Raw genomic sequence first — 23456 nt, forward strand, 5'->3', positions numbered from 1 at the left:
TCTATTTGAGTCCACTGCCTATATTTGTACTCAGATGTTTTTCTCTTATCAATATGGGAAACTAATTTTTTTTGTATGATATTAATGCGTTTCCACAATTGTACTATTTGAGTCTCAACCCTGTGTTTTGGGTTTTGTTTTGCCAAATGCTTAAAAATCTTACCAAAAAATCACTTATGATATCTTCTGACTAAAACTATAGATTCATCTGCAGAGAACTGGTGTCTTTAAGATACTAATTTTCTATTCAAAGCAAGGTGTGAGTTTTCATTTATGATGTATTCCTATGCATATTTCAGAGATTTATAGTTATTTTATATAAGTCATATTTAGTTCTTTGAGTTTGTTAGTGTTTTATGGTTATGAATCTATGGGAATACATTTTCATTACCATTCATATAGTAATGACTTTAATGTATGCACAAATATTAACTTCATATTAACTGTCTAACTGTAAACTGTTCTTAAGCTATTCAGTTGTTTCTATTTTCCTAATATATTATTCTATTTCTGGCAACTAATAATTATTTTGCAATCACCATTCCAATAGTTGTAATATCCCCCCCTTTTTTACTGAGGGATAATTTTCAGAGTGAAATGCACAGGTTTTAAGTATACTGTTTGACAAGAATTGACAAACATATACACTCGTGTGATCATACCCCAACAAAGATAATGAACATGTTCGTCATTCAAAAAAAGTTCCTTTGTGTCCCTAGTCAATTTCTCCCTACTCCCATATCCCCACACCCAACAACCATGTTCTGATTGCTATTGCTGACGATTAGTGTTGCTTGTTCCTGAATTTCATACAGTCTATACATATAGCCTGTAAGAATGGTCCATACAAGCTACACTCTTTTATGTCTGGTTTCTTTTGCTCAAGATGTTTTTTTAACAAACAAACAAACAAAAGTGTTCCTTTTTATTGAATAGTATTTCACTATATTAAGAATATCACTATTTGTCTATTGTCTATCCACTCTCCTGTTGATGAACATTTGGTAATTATGAAAAAAGCTGCTATGACATTCATGTACGTATCTTTCTGTGAATGTAAGTTTTCATTTCTTTGGGTAAATAAATACTGAGAAATGGGATTACAGGATTAAGAGCAGGTATATGTTTAACTTTGTAAGAAACTGCTAAAATTTTACAAAGTGTTTGTACATTTTATATTCCTGTGAGCACTGTAGAGCGTTCTTCTATAATGTCCAATATACTATTAGGCTCATCCTATGAAATTTTTTCATGCACTGTATCACTCTGTTCTTGCATTATGAGCTGGTTCTTTTTTAGTTTCCTCTTCTCTCCTAAAACATGTGTATATTTCCCTTTAAATTCTTTAATGTACATGTGTGTGTATTTTTAGGTCCTTGTCTACTAATTCCAATAACTGGATCATCTGTGGGGCTGCTTACTCCCCTTACTGTATTTTCCTGCTTCTTTGCATTCCTTATCATTTTCTTTATTGCACTAAGATCAAAGGGAATGAAAGGACAATGGAGACTGAAGTGTAAGAGTTTGTTCTGTTTCTTTTCTTGAGAAAACAAACCCTTTCCTCTGTCTGGTGGTTAGAGCGTAGGCAAATGAACAAGAGGAAATATATCAAACAAGAACAAAAAGCTCTGTATCATGTAAGCTATCCAGAACTCCTCCTTCCTAACTAGGTGACCTTGGATGAGTTACCTAACTTCTATGTGCCTCTGTTTCTATGCTTGCCAAGTAAAATTAATCACTACCCTTTTTAAAGGTCTGTTATAAACATTAAATGAAATAATGTCCTTAGTATAGTGCCTAGAAAAGCAGAAGTGTTCAATAAATAATAACTATTAGTAGTAAGTGCTCAATAAATGCTATTAGTAGGCTTTGGAGTACCGATAAAACAGAATTAGTCATAATCCTTATTCTAAAATATTCAATCCATATAGCCATGACGGTGTGACTAAATGTAACATGGTGGGTCCTAGCAACATTCCTTTTAAGAACAGAGTTATGGATTTGAATTTTTATTTTTCCACTCAGTAGCCGGATGACCTACAACAAGTTATTTCTCTAAAGCCTCAGTGTTTTTACCTAGAAAGCAAAAAAAAATAGCATCTACCTATATTTTCAGGACTGTGGTGAGAATTAGCAAAAATAACAGATAGAAAACATGCAGAATAAGATCCATTATAAAATCGACCATAACTATTATAATTAACAGCACCAAGTAAGTAAATGCCCACAGCCATCAATTTTCTCTGAATCTAAGGTATATCACATATTGTGTATTATAGTCTGAATTTCTGTTCTGAAATTTTTTAAATGAGTAATTCTTAGCTTAGTGGGGGTGGCAGGCTTGGTGGGGAAATGCCTAGAATAAGAGGTGTACTGATGAAAACATGCCTTGCACAGGACAGCCGAAAAAAGAATGAACTAAAAAAGCAAGTGGACGACAACGTGTACCTGTCTCTCCTATTTACAGAATCCTGTGCTTGAAGCAAAACAGACTTAGCTCATCAGGTTAAAAATATAAAACATACAGCTGATGTATAAAAAAAACTCCAAAAGCACAGCTTCGAACTATGCCTCCTCCACTGTGCCACCTCAGACAAAGGCCAGCGTCCACACTGAGGTCACGGAAGGACGTGCATAAACACTTTCCCTAGAGGGAACCTGCTGTTGTCTCTCCCTCGGTCTTGTGCTTCCCTACTTCAGCACCAACAGACACAAGTATGTAACCACGTGTCCAAGTATGTTAGATGCCGTATGTTTGGGACATAAAGTTACAACAGGACTGCAATGGGATATGACTGAAGGAAGTCTAATGATTAAGTGAGCCATCTGCATAGGGAGAATCAGTCTTGCCCTGGAAAGAACCATGAGGTTGAACCATATAAAACTGCATTTTTTTGCAAATGAAAATGGGTTAAATATGAGAAATTACCTGGTTAAACATATCATTAGAATGTGAGTCTTCTAAATTACCCAGATTTCCTTATCGGACCACATGGAAGGAAGGAATGATCTAAAAAGGAAAGCTAGGACAGCTAGGAGACACTTAGAAGCAATGCTATCAAGGTCTGTCCAAACAGAATAACCACCAAGACAGAGGCACCTCTGTGATCTTGTGTTTGCCCTAACTGAAAACCACTATTACTTCAACATGATCAGCCACAAATCTACATGGGGGTTTAACAATTTCTATTTTGTTGTTATTTTATCACTGTTGTAGTAATAAAATCCTTACCGTATGGTGAGTTCCAGTATTTGAGCAAGTCTATCATGAAGCAAATTTGCCTACAAGGAGAAAAAAAAATGTTTAAGAATGGATTTTTTTATTTCCCAAATATCCATCTGTACTAATGCAAATGCAATTTAAAGGACAAAGCATAAGTGCAACCACAAAGCTGATGGTACAGAGCGCTTTCATGTTTTGGCTTCTTCTGTCCCATCCACTGGAATTTAATGTCAAGTTTCTCTTCCACTTCCTAGCTCACTGGGAGAAACAAACCAAGAGACACATAAAACCAAATACCCATAGCCAAGTCCCTGACACCCACTACACAAGAAGTACCACAGCAGCAATGATCCTCAACATTCAGTCCAGGAGCTGCCTTCTCCATCGACCTGTACTACACACACAGATCACCGAGGCCTCCCAGCCAGGCCACCAGGGTTTTCAGTCCCCACCTGATACATTCCCGTGTGTTCTGTGGATCTGCACGAAGCGTGGAACCTACCAACTAATGACCAAGAAGATGTCCACAAAATCAAACTCTTCCCACATCCCCTTTACTATTTGTTCACTTACTTTGGATTCACACTGTGCTGCTATTTCTTCAAAAGGTGCTTTCTGGAATTTCTCTATCACAAGACGCCTCTTTTCCTTTTCCTGTTCTTCCGTTCCACTGGTATCTATATAAATGTTTACAAAGACCCATTAAAGGGATTACAGATTTTCACAGAACCTTGCCATGACCATAAAAGCAAACACTCTATAAATCAAAAATAAAGGTTATTTATAGGACTAGGTTTAAAAGGAAAAAAGCAAAAGACTGAACATCCCTGAAATGTCTATAAGGCTAGAGAGCAGATACACAAAACATTTTTTTAATCTAAGGGTTAAAGCTACATAGTACAAGATCCTTTCTCAAAGACCACCTTTGTCTCTCTTCCCAAAAAGCAGGAGAATGACAACTTCCTGCAAGCCAAACAACCTCAAGACCCCACCTGAAAGATGATTCTTGTATGACTACTCATGCCTCGGTACATGAGATACTAAATTAAAAGTCTGCTGAACTTGATACTGAATGGCACAGTGGAAATACAGAGCAGCCATTTGGAACGTATTGTTTCAGACTTTTGCATTTATTTCCAGTTTGAAAAGACATGTTTTATCTTAAAATGATGTGTGGCCTGACCAAAGTTTGTGAGATAGTAAAATAAATAAATGCCCGTTACATCTGCTTAAGAATATGGAAAAAGGCCTGATTTATGGCTTGTTAATGGTCTACCGCAACCCCCCAGCAATTCTTCAGGTTGTTTTGTTTTTTTGTTTGTTTTTTTTCCTGGTCAAGAATTTCACAGGATAAAATACACGGTGTTCTACGTTCTTTAACCCAGGCTGCTTTTCAGGTAGACAAACTGTAGGTTACAATTAGCTAGTTTTAAAAAGTGGAAATAGAAATAGCAGGTAGAAAGGAAACAGGCTTTTACAGATTTTTCCTTTGAAACTGTGGCAGGTTAAAATAATTGAAGAATTTATACACTTCTGAATGACTAACAGAGACTTATGATCACCTCTCTGTTGTTCACTAGAACAGGGTAAGCAGCTCAAATGGCCAGAGGCCGGGCGGGACACATAAATGTTTACATTAGGTCAGGTAAAAGCAGTAGGAAATAAGGGAACGTGGGCAAGATGAGGTAGATACACCCTGGTCTTATGTCAATTTCTGAAGATACTTCAAACTAAATTTGGCCTGTAAGCAGCAAGTCTGTTTGCCATGCATTAGGCAGTTCTCAAGCTTTTTGGTTTCAAGAGTCCTTTCCTTTACATCCTTGAAAGTTATGAAAAAACCAAATCGTTATATCCACTGATACTTTCCATATTACAACATAAAACTGAGGAACTTTAAAAACATTTAATTCCTTTAAAAATAATTCATTTTAAAATTATGACACCATTATATGTTAACATAAATAACATTTCTTTAATGAAAAAATGACCATACTTTCCAAAGTGAAAAAACTCAGTGAAGAGAATGGCATTGCTTTGTATTTCTACAAATCTCTTTAATGTCTTGGCCTAATAGAAGGCAGCTGGATTCTATCTGCAAATGCATCCAAACCACTGCAGTGTGTTATTCTGGTTGAAGTATATAAAGAGGTATGTACTGGGGGAAAGAGTATTTTAATAGCCTTTCACAGAACTGTCGGTATTTTTTTCTTGGACATTACAACACAATTTGAAAAGTGGTAGTTTTGTTAAAAGTTAGCTGCAATACGAAATTTGAAATCTTACTAATAAACTTTTTGTAACTGGTTATGGTAAAATCCATTGGTCTATTTTACACTTTGAATAATCTTTATTTATGCATGATTTTGTAACATCATGCAATAGTCATGTGGAATACTGATCCAGTGATTTAGGCAGGTCCTCTAAATGTAGACATGTTTCATTATACAAGATTTTTAAAATCATATTTGGTAGTTACTACCACTGATCTCATTAGAAGCGTCTAAATATTTGGGTGCTGTCAAACTCACAATAGCAGACAAAAGTCAAAATTTTATTTTGTTCAAAGTGCAAATTTTATCATTAGAAGCAAATACAGTGAGGATGGTTTTGTTTTTCCTCTTAAAGTCACAGCTTTGTTTCATTTATTTTCCAGAAAATGCCTACCAAATACCACAGGTTTTCTGTCAGTCTTTTTTTCTTTCTTTTTGAAATAAAAATGGTGTTCCTTATAAAAATCGACCAGTTTAGGGGCGCCTGGGTGGCTCGTTCGGTTAAGCAGCCCACTCTTGACTTCAGCTCAGGTCATGATCTCAGGGTCATGGGACTGAGACCCGTGCTGGGCTCCGTGCTTGGCAGGGAGTCTGCTTGAGATTCTCTCTCTCCCTCCCTCTGCCCCTCCCCCCACCGACTTGTGCACTCTCTCTCTAAATCTTTAAAAAAAAATCAGCTAGTTCAGCTTGCAAATCAAGGCAATCAAAGAAGTGCTTTATGTGTACTTCCCAAAGATACGTACCCATGGGTTGAGATTTAATAAAATAATTTACAGTAAGAGCATTCCTAAATAAAATCTCATTTTAAAGTACCTGTGTGTGTGTGGTACTAAGGAGTACGATCACTGCTAGACTAGTGTGGTGCTATGGTCTCCGTCATTCCTGTTATCTGACGTAGTACAAAGGCTAACAGCGTAAAGACACTGTTAGGTGAAAATACGTTTTGCGTGAAGGATCCCTTGAAAGAGCCACCACAGGCTACTGAGGGATCCACAGACACACTGTGAGAACCACTGTCCTAGACTGTAAATTTCTCGACATGTCCTATCCTGTTGTTACTGTTATTTTTAAGTAGGCTCCATGCCCAACATGGGGCTTAAACTCACAACCCTGAGATTAAGAGTCACATGCTCCACCAACTGAGCCAGCCACGCACCCAATGACATGTCCTATTAATCTTTAAACGTCTCAAAATATATTGCATATAATGGATGTTCAAAATTGCTTACTGAATTCAATTAATTTTATTTTGGTAAATTTGACATTGTATTACAGTAATTCAAAAATCCTCTAATGGATTAAGCCAAAAAAGGTCAGATTTTACTTCATGGATGATGGGTGCTAGAGCACTCCACTTTCCTTGATACTAATTTTTTTCTTCTAACAGCTCTGAAAAGATGAGAGCCCATTTCCACCCTATATTGCTTTACCAGTTAGAAAAACTGAGAACAAGGTATCATTAGCCTAGCAGTAATTTATATCAATACTTAATTGAAAGAACCGTTTTAAAATTTTAAAAAAGAGGCAAATCATACAAAACTTATTTCCATAAGGGACAAAGGAGAAAAAAAATCAGAGTAATATTTTATGCAAAGTAAAAAGATTACAGTCAGTCAACTGTGGGTACAAAATCTGGCATCAGCATTTACTTGCTATGTGATCTCAGAAGAGTTTGGTAATTTCTCTGCACCGATGATCTCACCGATAAAACAGCAAGAGTTAACATGGTCCTCTCTCATGCCTACCTGCTAACAATCTCAGCCAGCTCCTTTCTCCTGCCCCATTAGAAACACGCCTCTAATCACACTACTGTGTGCCTGTTAGGTTACTCAATTTATTCAGAATTTTCATCCCCCCATGTCCTACAAAAGGAAGCATGCTATTTCTCCTAAGAAGTTGGAGCAGCCTGCAGGTTGGCTACCAAATAAGTGTGGCATTAAAATATACTGACGTGCTTTCTTAATTCTAGGACAGTCACTGTACAGAGCAGAACTACCTCTGATAAGACAGGACAAGTATAAGTCTAAAAAACAGCTGGGGGGCGCCTGGGTGGTTCAGTTGTTAAGCATCTGCCTTCGGCTCAGGTCATGATCCCGGGGTCCTGGGATCGAGCCCCACATCGGGCTCCCTGCTCAGTGGGAAGCCTGCTTCTCCCTCTCCCACTCCCCCTGCTTATGTTCCCTCTCTCACTATATCTCTGTCAAATAAATAAGTAAAAAATCTTTAAGAAAAATAAATAAAAAATAAAAAACATAGCTGAATAAATCAATTACAGATCTACGCACAAATGCCATGCTGCTTCTGTTTATTCTGGCACCTCATCAAGTACTAAGACAGAGATAAGCTAGCAAATCATTAGGAGAGTTAACAAAAATCTCACCAATTGCTTTCTTCAATGCTTCAAAGGTGATTTCTTCAGTGTTACTAACCTAGAGAAAAGTGATTTTAAGTAAAATAAAGAGTTAAGAAAGGTCAATATAAATAACACCTTCACCTAGTTACAAGTCATCTAAGAACTTTTATAGTTGTTTTTCTTCTCTGTGCTGGCTGGATTTGTGATTATCCTCCACAGTATCCCATAATCTCCCCTTGCTCCTCGGTACCAGTGGCCTACTGCAGGGATTAATGCTAGGCTGGCAGGATCAGCATCCTGTAGGCAACCCAACCACCACTGAGTTACAGAACTCCATCTCCACTCACGGAGTGTGCAACAGGCCTGAGGCCCACTGACTGAACTAGGCTTCCCTAAGTGAACAGTGCTTTGAGAGAGTCAAGGCAGAGAAAAGAACGTCAATACAGTTCAGTTATGTAATAAATGAAAACTAAGTATACTCTACACCCTCTATAATTTTGGTGCCATATACAGTTTACAAATAAAAAATAAACTGAAAACTTTAAATGGTTTAGAAGCAAGAATCACCACTACTTTGGGAAGTGTTCAAATGAGTACAATTAACATCTTAAAACATTCATATTCTGGGTCTTCTAAGGTCAACCACCTACACTTATTTTCCAGAAATACCTTTTAATAAGAAGCTTCCCCCATTTCTTGCTTTGAGATATATAAAAGGCATGAAATCAATTGCCTTATGATAAAAAATCAGTAATACTTTTTACGGCACCAGCACATTTTCAGGGGGAGCAATACACCCAGTTACTATAGTATCTCTGAATAGAAGTTATGAAATGATACCTGAGTACTTGCCTGGGCCTCTGGTCATCCCTAATTTTAGCTCATGAGCTTCTTTTGCTAAGTCTAAGGCAGCAAGACTAACGAAAGCAAGACTTCATGCTTTGCACCTTAGCTTCTCTGTAATACAAAGGCTTTAGCTGGAAATCAAGCAGCAAGCGTTCCACTACCTCAGTTTTTCTACTGAGGGTTCATATTTCTAGTTGAAGTCAGATTAAACTTGGGAATCTTCGGTTGCTTTGTTCTAGATATTTGGAGCAGATATACAGGATTAGGCTCTGGCTCATTAATTATTTGTACCTAGTAGCAGTCTAGTACCTCAATGAAAAAAACCCACTGTCGTTCTTACAACTGGTGAGGAGTTTTAGACTTCTGAGAAGCAACTACAGTACAGGGAAAAGAACACAGAAGAACTACGAGGCCAGCCTCCTTGTTACATATAACTGTGAATTATTACCTATTTGATCCCTGGTAAGTGAGAAGTTAAAGTCCTTTATTCCAAGAACTCTTCTCTCTTGGTTCTTGTTTTCCCTAATTCGGATGATCCTGATACAGTCACTCTGCCCCTCTCCTTTCTTGTTTTTAACCTCCTTTCTCGGACTCCCTTTTAGTTACTTCTTGGACCTGCCCATCCTGCTCCGGAACAGGCTACTGCTCTCTTGTCCCCTACCTTATCTCCAGCCTGGCTACTGCAGGTCCTCCTTACCCAAACTGTAGACTAGTAAAAGGATCTACTAGATGGCCTCTCTACCTCCGGTCCCTTCTTTTCAGTTCAGCCTAGCCACGCTTCTGAGATTCCTTTCATGAAAGCATAGCCGTGATAATGACACTGCCCAAATTTCAGGGTTTCCCTACTTCCTACCAAATCACACACAAAGCCCTCAGGCAGGTGACAAAACCTTCTATAATTTGGCTTCAATCTTGTTTCCCACTCTTTCCTTTTGTGAATCCTATTTAAAAAGGAAAAAAAGACCAACTGCTTTATATTAGTGTTCAACAATTCCTATTTTTCATACAGTGTAGCTACTAAGTACAAGCCACCTATTTCATTTGGTGCCCAACCAAACTACAGTCTATTTGCCTCTCTAGAACACCAGTTGTGTGTTCTGGAGAAATGGTGCAAAGGCACCAGGCTCGAGGAGTTTCAACACTCCTTTTACTCTTGATGACTTTTGCCTTATTCATGATCTACAGCTCTAACCTAGACTGTACAACACCCTTGAGCCTACATAAAATGTGTTTGTCTTCTTCCAATCAGACTAGTTGTTATGTTACTTCCGCTGATATCTTACTAATTTTATAGCACCTAGCAGAGCAGCTTCCGACTCATACTATACTAGACTTGTTTTGTTAGCACACATGCAAGTTTCTTTATTCGTTTATGGGAAAAGGCAGGAGTGTGTAAAACAAAGATCTGTTATTTATCCTAGAATAAATGACAATTCTTTTTAGCCAACCAGTGACTTAATTTTGTACAAAGAAAAATTCAATATGCACTGAAAATGTAATATGTATAGCCTCCCATTCATTCCCCCAAATAATTAAGCACTATGACCTTTTAGAAAGAAGAACTGAGTGGTGATTATTCATTAGACTACAGTAACAATTTGAGTTATATCTATGGAAAACATAAGTTTGCTATGATCTCATCTAAACATTCTGACTTTAAAAAAATATATAAGCTCTAAAAGCAGATATTGGATATATCTGAGGATTAACTGGGATTATGTATATAAAATTTCAAATAATTTTTATCAAATACAAGAGTACTGTTTTTTAAATGAGTAATTCTCTTATTTGACTGTTAGCAAATATACTTATTCATAGTTTGATATTTTGTTACATCATTAATTGGTGAGCACTTAATTGACGTGTATTTCTCCTTTCCATGCTATGAAATTAATTAGTTCCAGTCTAGAGGGTAATGTTATTTTGTCTTCTGGTTTTTGAACAGTCATTCCTAATACGCAAAATCAGATTCCATAATGGTAAATGAGTTTGAAACACCAATGTGCTCAGGTAAATCTTGTAAGAAACTGTACTTAACTTTTCAAATGCTTGGTGTGCAGCATATTTGACTTAGGACTTACAGCAAAGAAAAAACAGGGTCTTTAACAAGTTAACAAATGTATTAATGGACTTTTAATTGCAAAATGTATGTTTAAGAATCTTCTTCCTATAGTTAAGTCTTTATACAATGCAAATATTTTCTTTAGTTCTTTTTGTCCCGGAATGATAAAATGTTTTTATCAAAATAGATTGATTTCTTTGCAACACCTTGAAGTGCTATATGTATATATATATATTTTTTTAAATAAAAATGGTTAACAAAAAGAGAATGGGATACCACTCAATAAAATTTACTGCACTCTTGATAAAGTGTATAAACCAAGGCTTTAGATTAATTTTCCCCCAAAAGGTAACAGCAACAAATTCATAATCATTAAAATACAGAGCTAGCACAATACCCTCCTGACCAGTAAAAAAGTATATACGTTAAGATGGCTTTCAAGAGGTGAATTTAAACAGGAAGATGATTTTTCTTGAGCTTTAAACTGGCAAGAAACTACACCCACTCTATTTCAAAATGAACACTAACTGCCTCTTAACTACTCTTGACACACTGCTGATAATTTCTTAATGAAACTGACTGGTTCTACTTAATGGGGAGTGGAACACCATAAAAGATGTAAGCTAATTGGCTGGAACTGGCCACCAAAAAGTTCAATTCCTGAAGACTGACAGGGATTGGGGAGGTGGGGGGGGGGGGGGAGCGCTGTGACAGCATGAATTCAGGCAAATTCCTTCCCCTTTTCTTAGATGGATAATCTCTTAATTATTTATACTGTACCATGAGAAATAATGAAAAACCTAGGAAGGCAAACAACAGATAAACTCCAAGGAGGAGGCTGACATCCTGGTATTTCAGCATTTTTACTTGACCATCAAAAAATTCTCTGGTGATTTGTGCAGAGTAAGTCTTAGACAATACTGGCTGTTTTCTTCTTCCTAAAGCTCAGGATACACTTCTGTGTTCTATTGAAACAGGAGGAGAGCATCAAATCTCTGACCCTTCAAGTCAGTCACAGTTCTTAAAGAGTACACGGGGCACTGATACAGTGTAGCCGACATTAAAGCCATTATAGTTACTATCAAAGGATAAAAAAGTTTCCCTCCCAGCTGAGGCTTTGAAACCTTCCACACAGTACTTGCCTTCACATGAGATTGTACAGTTCCCTTTATTCTCCTAATTCGTTTCATAAATCTTTAAAAATAAATAGAATTTGGAGCACCTCCCAATTTAATAACAGGCCTTACATAACATTTCTGATAAAAACTTAGTTCTGTTTCACAGTTCCTTTTATTACACTAAATTACAATGTAAAGCCTAATGACCTCATAACACACAATGTTAAGTTTATGTATCTTTACTGAGAGCTGACATGAGTTTAGTAAAATAAAAAATAAGCTCAAGGCTAAATCAGATTAATGTCTACTAATAGCACTGTCGATATGGGGATAATTTAGAGTTATATTTGCTCCTGTTTGAAAGCATGGAGGGGCAAAAAGTTATTTTAAATTGATACCCATCTCAAGAAAGTACTCTGCCATACACTTTCAGCAACTTACCACATCATCAGAAGGAATGCTGTTGGGTAAAATATCCACCTGAATGGATACGGTGTCCACAATACTTTTTCTTCTAGAAAGTCGATCTTCATCTAAAATCAAAATGGTTTTTTCCACCATTACTTGCTAGTTAGAAATGGTATATCATTTAAAAACTCTACCTATTTCAGATTTCAAAAAATCTCAGAAAATAAACAGTTGTCTTTTTTGCTCTTTCTAAATGTATGAAGCATTGTGTTCTCAGACTTTTAAATTTTATCAAGCAGATAAAAAAAAAAAAAACTGATGGGGTGAACTAAAGTTAACAGTTTTATTTTCCAAAAAGGGGCATTCAGAGCAGCAACATTACCATTACCCTAATAGTTTAATAAAAAACAAAAGTCAACACTAAAAGGAGGAATTACATAATCTAAATTGAATACATTCATTTTTACTGAACACTCACAATGTTGCCCTTATATCTCTCATTTCTCCCCTGAACAGTGAAAGCTGCACTAACTATGGATCTAGCTCAGGAACCCATGTCTGCAAGTGTTTACCATGCACCACATTTGTGGACTGAAAGGATCTGCTGCTTCAGTCAATAGCTCCTTCTCCACCCTTTCCAGCCATTCAACTCCACCGGCTCCTCACCTATCCGGAAAAACCTACCCTTCACTTCAGTGCCTACTTTCTCCCCACTTTTGCAAACATGCTTGGTCTGAACCAACTGCTGTAATCTGTCACTACCTACTCTTAACCCCTGAAGTTATAATCCTGCCCTTAACCACTCTTCTCAAAAGAGTGTCTTCCCACCCAGTAAGTTCAACAGCTATCCCTAGGCCCATTTTAGCTTAACCGTTTCGTGGAAATTTGAATTTTTTTTTATTATAATCTCCCCCCACACATTTTTTTCTACTTCGATTTTCTCCTTCGGCATTCAATAAATCTATAAAGTGATTAGACACCATGTTAGGTGTTAGGGACAGACTGCTGAATGTAGTCCATACGAGCTTACAGTCTAACAGATAAGACCCAAAATAAACAAATAGTTACAGAAATAATGAAGCACAATGGAGAAGGACAGGGTGCAAGGAGAACAACTAATAGTTACGGTTTCATCCAAAAAAATGAAGCCACTTTATGTATTCCAATACATAGAATTAGAGGTTTATTCAACCACAGTTGAACTGGACAAGTATATTTTCTCTTCTGAGCTCCAGTTCAGTATTTCCAATTTCCTATTAGTCAATTCTATTCAACATGTTCTAAACCCAATTTTAACATCTCTAATAAACCATCTTTATGTCACACTGCCCTATTTATTTTCAAGAGGGCCATCATTAAAATTCTGCATCTTTTTTGCCTGAATTCTTAGGATAGCTTCCTACCTGATCTCTCCCTTTTATACTGCTAATAGTGTTATTTTGAAAGTAAATCATTTTTAGTCTTAATTATAATTTTAAAACAAATACAGCCCACGCACTGATACAGAGCTTCCCAAGCTTTTACAGTTGGGTTTAGAACATGTCAGAGTAAAATGGAAGAGGCTGCTCACACTGTAGGCTCTGACTGCCCCAGCCACAACCCATTTACTAGAAGGGCTAAGGAGATCAATATCCAGACACATCTGAAATGTTCCCAAAAGCAGCTGGGAAGCTCAGGTCTAGAATCTATGTCTGACAGCACAGTCACTTCATAATCTGGCAACACCCCATCTCTCTAATCCTATTTTATACATACTGTGATTTTCTTCTACGGAAAGAGTCAAGAATAAAGAACCACAAGAAGGCCAGCACAGATGAAGAAACTGGTTTCTTACTGACCACTTCTACTCCATGGTAGGCTTCCATGGTGGTAATTGAAGCTGGTGATCAAATACGGTTGTTCACCCTCTTTCTAGGCAGCAAGGAGGACTGCAATTCCAGCTTCTCTGTGGTTTAGAGGGACTATGTAACTAGTTCTGGCCAATAAAGAACAAGCAGCATTCTAGAGAGCAGCTACTCCATCAGCTTGGATTCCAGATATGGATGCTATGAAGTTATGCACAGTTAATTTGAGCAACAAATCTTTACTGCTTTAAACCACTAAGAACCGGGTGCCTGGGTGGCTCAGATGGTTAAGCGTCTGCCTTCGGCTCAGGTCATGATCCCGGGGTCCTGGGATCGAGTCCCGCATCGGGCTCTCTGCTCCTTGGGAGCCTGCTTCTCCCTCTGCCTCTCTCTCTCTCTCTCTCTCTCTGTCTCTCATGAATAAATAAATAAAATCTTTAAAAAAAAAAAAAAACCCACTAAGAACCTATGATTATTATCACAACTTAACTTAGCCAGGGTTAAACCTTGGCACTACTGATCTTTTGGGCCAGATAATTCTTGTGGTGGGGGGGTTTTCCGTGTATTGCAGGATGTTTAGCTTCTACCCACTAGCAACCAGTAGGGCCTACCCCACCTCTCCTTGCCCCACAGTGGTGACAACTAAAAATGTCTCCAGGATAGACAAGTATTTCCTGGCATGGGCAAAATCACCCTCAGATGAGAATCACCGACCCAGTCCATCCTCACCAGTAATAGCCCCTTCTACAATATTCCCTATATGCCACCATCATATCATAAGTTTCTTAAAACACTAACCACATCACTCCACAAAGCCACCCACTTCTTGATGAATTAAAAAGCCATTCTGGGGTCTCTGGTCAGATCTACCAACAGTAACTTCAACTGCTCCCTAATTTATCTAATGTTCAAGTAAAATGTGCTGTTTTCCAATCTCTGAGCGTGCTCTGGCCTCCTGCCTTCCATGCTTTTCTAGAAACAGAAACCCCTACTGGAAACACTTTATTTCTTGTCCTTCTTTACATCCTCCCACTATACAAATTTTCACATCTTCTAAGGCCTAAATGAATATTACATCACTTCCTTAAAATTTTAAATATTACTCCATTTATTTTTACTTATCCCTCTTTCTTTCAGATACAAAAACTTACTATCACAGTTATGATTGATCTTCCCCATCACCCTTCCATCAACGGCACCCTTCAAACATTTCTTGGGCCTTGTACTAAGACATGTAACTTAATGCCTTATCTCGGTTATCACAGCAGGAATTCAGTGACAAACTCTGCTTTGCACCTACCACGCAGGATTCACTCGGGTTCTGCTTAAGAAGGCTGTAGGTACAGACGAATACATACTCAACTGTGACACATCAATACAGATTGCGCTGCTACGGTTTTCAGACTGAAAATACCCCATCTCCTGCGTGTGGCTATGACTACGACCTAGACATTGTATTCTTTTTCTTCACGATCATGTGCTTTGATATAAATTACCAAACATAATGACATCAATAGAACTGCTACAAAGTAGTATGTGGTCATCACTGCTGACTTGCTTTTACCTTCTAAGCTGGTCAGCTGTCAAGACCTCATCAGAACTCAAAATGAGGAATAGCAGCCTGTTTCTCACAAAAAAACCCATAAAGGATTTCTAGGCTAACATACAAAGGCTGATGGGGAGCACAGTAAAGTCAGCTTTAAGTCGAAGATAAAAATAAAAAGGGAAGAGAGGCGTGAGGGCAGGGAAGGAATCACTGGATGGCAAAAACCAATGAGAACATAGTCCAGAGGGAGCTGATTTAAGATTAAAAAATTTTAAAGGGAAGAAAATAAAACGTAATGGGAAACTCTAATGTTATGTTCTCAGAACTTTATTCTTTTGACCTATACAATCACGTGCTTACAGGTGACTGCAGAAAAGCCCAGGTACAACTCTAATCAGATATCATGGACATCTACACGAAAGTAAGGTTTCTAAAACAGAGCTTACGGAGATAATGCCCCTGGTCCCTGTGGGCCACCTGCGTCTGTTCCTGACCTGCTCTTCCAAGCTTACTGAAAGCAGCCTCACTGCAGCCTCCACGGACTACACCGTCCTGCTGTCTAGAGAACGTCCCTGTCACCATCTCAGGGTCTGATATAGTGATACACTGGTCTCTGGGAAGACCGCTGCTTTCCATCCTCAAGATGGGCTGGGGTCGTCCCAGACACTGCTTGCTGTGCCCTCGTCACTTTCCCATCCCTCCTCCTGCTCTGCTTCCTGTGTCTGCTATTCATTCACAATGGTGACCATCGTCTCTCCTTATTGTTTCTAACTAGGACTTGGGAGTTTAGAAGCAATTCTTAGACAGAGCTATGCTCACTACAACCTCTGAACTCCCACACAAAACCCATCTGTGACTCTTAACTGCCTACAGGGCACCCTACACGGTTGCTCACTGTCAAAGATACTCAGCAAGAGGCTGATTCCCTAAACTAGCCACTTTTTCCTATTCATTTCTGTGAATAAAAACTCCTTTCTGTCATCCAAGATCCAAAACAACGTATAGACAGTTACATCTAAAATGTGCATCTTTTTCTTTCTTCAATTAAACCCAGTCATATCACCCAACTCTCCAAAAAAAAAAAAAAAAACAAAAAAAACAAAAGCAACTGAAGCAGCAAATACACTCCACTCTTACCCTCAGTGGTGTGCCATCCATCCACCCAAGCATCCAAGGCAGAAACCAAGACAAATCTTTGGCTTTCTCCTTGTCCCCTCATGCCAATCAACTGCTTATAAATTCTTTCTTGTAGGTTTTTCTAGAATCCACCCACTTCTCTGTATTCTCACTTAGTGCAGGCCATGGTCCTCTCTCCTGGAAATTACTGACGAGCATTCTAAATGGGTGCTCCATCTCCACTATGCTGTAATACCACCACAGTAATACTTGTACAATGCCTAACCCTGTTTAAAATCACTCACTGACTCCCCAATGCTTGCAGAATAGTGCAAAATATGCAACCTGTGTTTACAATTCCCAACCCTACTCCTCTGATTCAGTCTAAGTACACTAACTTCATACTAATTCCCTGAAGAATCACGTTCTTGCCTATGTCCCTTCTTTCACACATGCCATCACACTTCTGAAGAAAACACTTGCCTCACACCTGCTTCAGGTTCAGCCCAGGAATTGTTCCCTTTGGAAGACATCCCTGGCCCACCAAACCTGGACCACCAAATGCTCTCCTAGCTGCTGCCTGGGACCCCAAACTTCTCTGATCATAGCCCTGAAGGTCTGCTGTAACTGTCCAGTTATTTGTCCTGTTCGAGACAAATTGTATAATGAATTAGCTTCTTTGCTATGCATCTGGAATAAAACTGGTAAAACGCCATCATGGGGGGAACTGAGAAAATAGTCACTCAAATCATCTTCTGTGCTTTGTGGTCCAGATGAAGAACCCAGTTGAGAAAGACTATCAATTCTGTGAAAGTAGGGACTTCTACCTATTTTCTTCGTTTTTGCTTCTGTTTGCATTGAAGCTGGAACTGTAAATACTCATAAACATTTAACTATACAAGTTTACTACAGCCACTGACACTTCTGATTGATCTAGCTGATTGATCTATTACGGTACCCCCTCATGGAGGAGTATTTAGCACATGCCTAGACCTACACTATTCACTCAAGTTCTAGGTGGATTTGAGATTAAAGAAAAATGCTATAACCACCTTATATTTAGGGCCCACTTACTATATGTCAGTCACCAACAGTTCAATAACTTTTAGGCAGACCACTTCTTCTTTCTTTAGAACCCACTACCATTATATTTTAATCATGTGTCCGCCTTCTCCACCAGATTTTAATCCTTAACATCTTTCTACCCTCAAAACCACACCAATTTTTGGTAAATAGTAGGCAGTCAGTCAAGGTTTATGGAATACATGAAAGAAACAATCTGGATCAGTAGGGATGACTGAACAATCTTTATGTACATGGGAAACAGTAGTGTTACCTACTGAAATTATTTAATTTCCACCTCATTATTCTCATTTGTAAACAAAGATAATGCTACCTACTTCACCAAACCTTTAAGGATTAAATGAGAAAATGAATACAAGTGCTTATCTCAGTGACTGGAACAGAGTTAATGCACACTAAATGGCTGCTAATATTTTCATGATGATAGGTATATGCATGATACACAGCAAACTAAGTATGTTTTGCGTTTTCTTTTGATATATTCTTCTTAAATCCCTGATTTTTTTAAATGAATATCTGATGGTTACACAGCAAAAAAAATTTTTAATAACCAATTGATTATACCATAAAGCATCACTGCATCTTCAAACTCTGCATTAAGGCAGGGCATACATGCCATAAACTGGTTCTAAACTATCAAAGTTTTTATAAATCAGAAAAACCTTATTCACACTGAGGGATTTCTATGCAGTTACATAAATTAAATATATACTGAAATATTCAGAATTCTTCCAGTCAATGATAGAGAGGCATTAAGAATGAGAATACATCTATTGGGGGGGGGGAGGGGGGAGAGCAAACCATCTGTTAAAAAAAACAAGTACCATAATTTTCATTAAAAATTGTTACTTGTTAAGAGTCCCATCTGTTAAAAGAGTTAAAGGAACAGGGTAAAAGGAAACAACAAAGGTGAAAATATACTATGGTTACTGGGAAGGTAAAGGGAAATAACCACTGAACTTACTACTACATAAAATATACGGGCCACTGGCTCCATTTCTAAAAGGCAAATTTTATTAAGCTATTTTCCTAGAGGACAGGTGAGGGAAGGGCAGGCCAAACTGACACTTGGATTTACCTTTGTGCTTGTGCCTGGGTTTATCAGGTTTTTTGCCTGAAGGAAAGAGAGCTAAATCCAAATTATAAGAATGAAATATTTTTAAGGTCTTTTTTAAAAAATGTTTTAAATTACAAAACTGTACCACTGTTATATCCCCAAGGAATTCATGAGGTATAGAACTTTCATAGCGTAGAATGTAAAAGAAAATGCAAAAGCATTCATTAACATCTCAGAGGATTACGAACTATCACTGTAATAAATGTGTATGTTTTGGATCCACATTATAAAAAAGATAGCTATTTACAAAGATTGTGCTATTTTTAGTGATTAATCCAGAAAACTGCCTAAGTCAAACAATTCTCATATAGAACAAAGGTGTCCCCAAAGCAAGAAGTAGTTCTTCTGTCAAATTTAATACTTATATGATCATCAAATGACAATGAAGGCGCAGAACAGAGACACTTTGATTTTAGTTGTTAAACACTAAATGCAAGACACCATGCAGTTTTGCCTTAAAAACAACAGAATTACTTGAGGCAATGAAGAGAACGGAAAGAAATACATGGTGCACAGAGGAAAACACATTCTTAACTTAAAAGGTCTGAAGACTTTTTTTACAAAGCAGTCAGCGCTTCCAATGACAGCAGTTACCTGCCTCATTCAGCTCAGTAGTCACAAATCACTCATTAAACAACTTACATATATTTCCATAAGCCAAACACAATATGGGTTAATGAAGAAAGATACCCATGGGTTCCTCTGTTTGAAGTACAATAATATGTTAAGTATAATACTAACAATCACTTAAAGACTCCGTTTGTTCATGATAAAATCATGAGAGATTTACCAAAAGGTTTTCAAGAGCAAAATTTAAGTGAAAGTAAAACCTAAGCATTTGAAAAACTGTGGTAAAGTAAGTATACAAACAATGAATTTTCATTGCTAACTGTGTTAATGGAAAAATTACCGAAACATCATCACCAGAGTTAGAGTTCCAATTACCCTCCTCTTACCTGTGACTTGGGGTACATACGGTACCGACAACCTCTCAACACTATAGCCGCTTCCGCCTAGTGACTCTGCAATCTTGTTGGTCAAAAAGTATAAATTTTTGTCATGCTTCTCTAAAGATTTTGGAAGCCTGTCGGGTTGATCATAACAAAAGTCATTCAGCATTATTTAAATTACTGAGCAAAAATAAGTTAACATGCAGGCATGCTAGATCCAAGCCTAAATATAAATATAAACACAACTTAAACTGTAATTAGTGATAGAAAAATCAGTGTATTTTTGGTGACCAATCTGACTATAAAAACACATGGTATGTGGTCCCATATGTTAAGCATTCTGCTGTGAATCCTTCTCCAATAACGTTCCAATGGGGAAGTCAGCCTTAATTATTCTGTGGGTATTCACACATTAAATGATGAAGAGGACTAAATTCAGCTTTAACCTAATTAAAACTCTGAGAGAAGAAAAATCAAACTGTAGCTCAGCGATTGCTAATGAAACACCTATCAAAGTGATAGGAAGCACCAGCCCAATCACATAAAAAGGTCCACTTTCTTCTCAAGCTGTCTGACATTATTTTATGCTGATGCTTCCAATATTACACTGCTTTTACAGCTCCAAAGTCTGAATAAAGTATTGTTCACATATATGTTCTTATTTTAAGAGCAAGGGAGAAGGAAGGGTATAACACTGTTTTTCTTAATACACTCTCTGTCCCACAATTTTGTGAGTACTGTTAGCTATGAGTGCTGAAAGTCTTGAATAGGATACTGTATTCTCTTAAGGAAATGCTTATTTATATATGAGAACATGCTATATTTGAGATATACCTCCATACTAAAAAGAGGTAAGATATATTTTTTTCATCAAAGATTGACTCTGTGTGTGCATGAGTCTACACTTACACTGTACAAGAACTTTTATAGCAAGGGAAAGAAGTCACATGCATTAAATGACAGAAATACGAAATACACGAAAATAGCCTAACAGTTTACTCCTTCGTAATCATCACTGAAAGGTTTCTCAAGCCAGTGCCCTTTCCTTAAAATGTAAAGAATTAACATACATGCACTTATCTCTGAAAATATGCTCTGGTAGAAAATAAGGGGCTTCCATAGTTCGAATTTCAATAACCTGAAAAATATCCAAAAACAAAAGAAAAAAAATCAAAAACCTCATTCCTCAGGACCTGGCTCTGAAAATTTGGAAAACCAAAAACACTGAAATTAAACATTTGGAAAGATACCAGCACTTTATTTTGGAATTTAAGCTATGTTTAGAGCACACAAGCAGGGTTCATTTTATTTTCACATTTATTATTTTAAAAATCCAGAAGGTAACAAAACTGTAACAATAAAATAATACATGTAATAAAAAAACAATGATGTACCGCATCTGATTGAACCTACGACAAAAGGATAAGAACACCTCGAGTGCCACTGCGTTGGAAACCCCTTGACAAAGCCCAAGGCCGTGGGCACTCTCACTCTTCTGTAGCACGTGCCTGAGGTCTCAACGTACTTCTGAGGTCAGGCTCCTCTGCACCGTGAGCAACTTAGAGAGGGGGGCACTCTGCTTTTGTAGCATTTGTATCTCTAAGGGCAGGCATCAGGTAGTCAACCACTTGTCTAACGAATGAATGAGTTTTATTTCTTAGAATGCACTAAAAGCCTGCATTTTAGCATGGACTGAGAGATGTGCTTCCAATTTCAGAAAAATGAGGCTCTCCTTGACCAGTATCTTTAAAGAATAAAAATTACATTGGACTTCCTCTGCCAGGTAAGTTAGAGGCTCTGAAACTCATATTAAATTGCGTAAGTAGCTATTTAATGACTTATTGCTGACAAAAGCTGAATATAGTTGAATGACAAGACAAATCTCTAACAAATGTTTTCCTTCAACCTTTGAGACCTGGCTCAAGTAGACTGATTTAAAACAATAACTAAAATCGTATAAAACAGTATAACTAAAAATAATTTAGATACTAAGATTCATAATGGCTTAAAAGGAAAACAATTATATATTAGAATTCACATGACATTCTAGAAGAAAACCATGCATTCTACTTGACCACTATACAAAAAAATTCTATTAAAGCAACAGGCATCAAGGAAAAGTATAAACACTAGCTGTAGTTTTAGTTTAGTTTCAGTTAAGTCACTACTGAAAAAGTGATGCATACTTTTACAGCATTATCTTTGTAATTTGATACTCAAATCATCAAAATTAAAAATAATCAGCAGTCCAGAGGAAAATCAGCCATTTTTATATAAAAATCAAGTCGAAGGACTTTTCCAAACATCTTACCTTGCTAACATGTTGGCAAAATGCAGGGACAGCGATCATCTGACTTACAAAGTTGAGGTACGCCGCAACCAGCGCCATGATCCCACAGCGATGGAACATGGGCAAATTATCCTCATTGATAATCGCACTGTCCTTTAATAAAAAAACAAACACAGCTTGTGACAGATAAAGGTCTTATGCTCCATTAGTGTTTTCTCTATGATTATACGGAAAAACCGCAGGTCGTTTGGAGTGACAACAAAACTGTTACCTTTTAAGAAGTTGTTTTTTAAAGAATTCTGAAAGGAGAATAAATGTCCATTTACAGGAGAGTTCAATCTCTTGAATAGCTCTTTCTTAGGAAAGTCTTTTGGGGGGTGGAGGGGATACACAAATACACACATACGTGTGTGTGTGTATATATATGCGCACACGTACCCATATGTATCTTACACTAAAATACATCTGATACATATTCCCATCACACACTGTCCTTTGCACACTCCAATGAGACAGCTACATATGTAATGACTATGTAACGACCCTCTTCCCCACTAGACTTAAGACTATGGGTGGAGGGGCCATGCTGCCCCCCTTCACAATATTCTCAAGTTTCTGAGTAAATGTGGCACACTGCGGATGCTCACTCAATATTTGTTAAAAGAATGAGTATGACCATAACTTGGAGTATTTTTTATTTAAAACTAGAAACCTCCCTTTTAAAATTCATGTCCTTGGATAAAGGCAACAGCAACACCACTTTAAAGATGGTGTCTAGTTCATTAAAAAAAAAAAAAAGTTTTCTTCACTGAAAGATTATGAAAGCATACCTGTAAAGCAATGGCTAATCGAATGAGATCAATAACCACGTCTTCATTGGCCAATTCAATAGTTATAAGAGCAAGAGAAGTATAAAGTAGCTCATAGTTTTTCTGAACATTGTCTTCCTCTTTACAGCCCAAATATATGTGGCGGTACAGTTGCTGCCCATTCTGAGAAGGGAAGCGACAAAGGAAAAAGATGATTTTGCTTAAAAGTAGTACAGGCAGATTTCATATGCATTTAACCTCCTAAAAGGTGGTCTTATCACCTAACACGGAAGAGAAACTTAAGCTAATAACCAGAGGGTCAAACTGTATTACAATTATCAACATCAACAAGTATGCTGATATACAACTACCAGCTAAGATAGAGTTTAAGCATGAACCAGAAATAAAAACAGCAGCTAAG

The 23456-nt window shown here is 37.4% G+C and overlaps 1 protein-coding gene across 4 annotated transcripts in view; it reads right to left on the reverse strand.

Moving 5' to 3' along the window:
• EFR3A (EFR3 homolog A) overlaps nt 1–23456 on the reverse strand; it is a 115011-nt gene that overhangs the window by 3247 nt on the left and 88308 nt on the right. For all 4 annotated transcript variants that reach the window (XM_045895866.3, XM_045895864.3, XM_064587863.1 and 1 more), the window contains 8 exons: nt 23057–23218; nt 22248–22379; nt 21007–21074; nt 19943–20070; nt 12314–12405; nt 7874–7922; nt 3797–3900; nt 3233–3282 (listed from right to left, as the gene is read on the reverse strand). In XM_045895866.3, the coding sequence (XP_045751822.1) occupies nt 3233–3282; nt 3797–3900; nt 7874–7922; nt 12314–12405; nt 19943–20070; nt 21007–21074; nt 22248–22379; nt 23057–23218 (785 nt within the window). The remainder of the gene's footprint in view (nt 1–3232; nt 3283–3796; nt 3901–7873; nt 7923–12313; nt 12406–19942; nt 20071–21006; nt 21075–22247; nt 22380–23056; nt 23219–23456) is intronic.

Source organism: Mirounga angustirostris, unplaced genomic scaffold (genome assembly GCF_029215605.1).
Source record: "Mirounga angustirostris isolate CCGP_5_RB_7025 unplaced genomic scaffold, mMirAng1.0.hap1 SCAF_4, whole genome shotgun sequence".
Lineage (NCBI taxonomy): Eukaryota > Metazoa > Chordata > Mammalia > Carnivora > Phocidae > Mirounga > Mirounga angustirostris.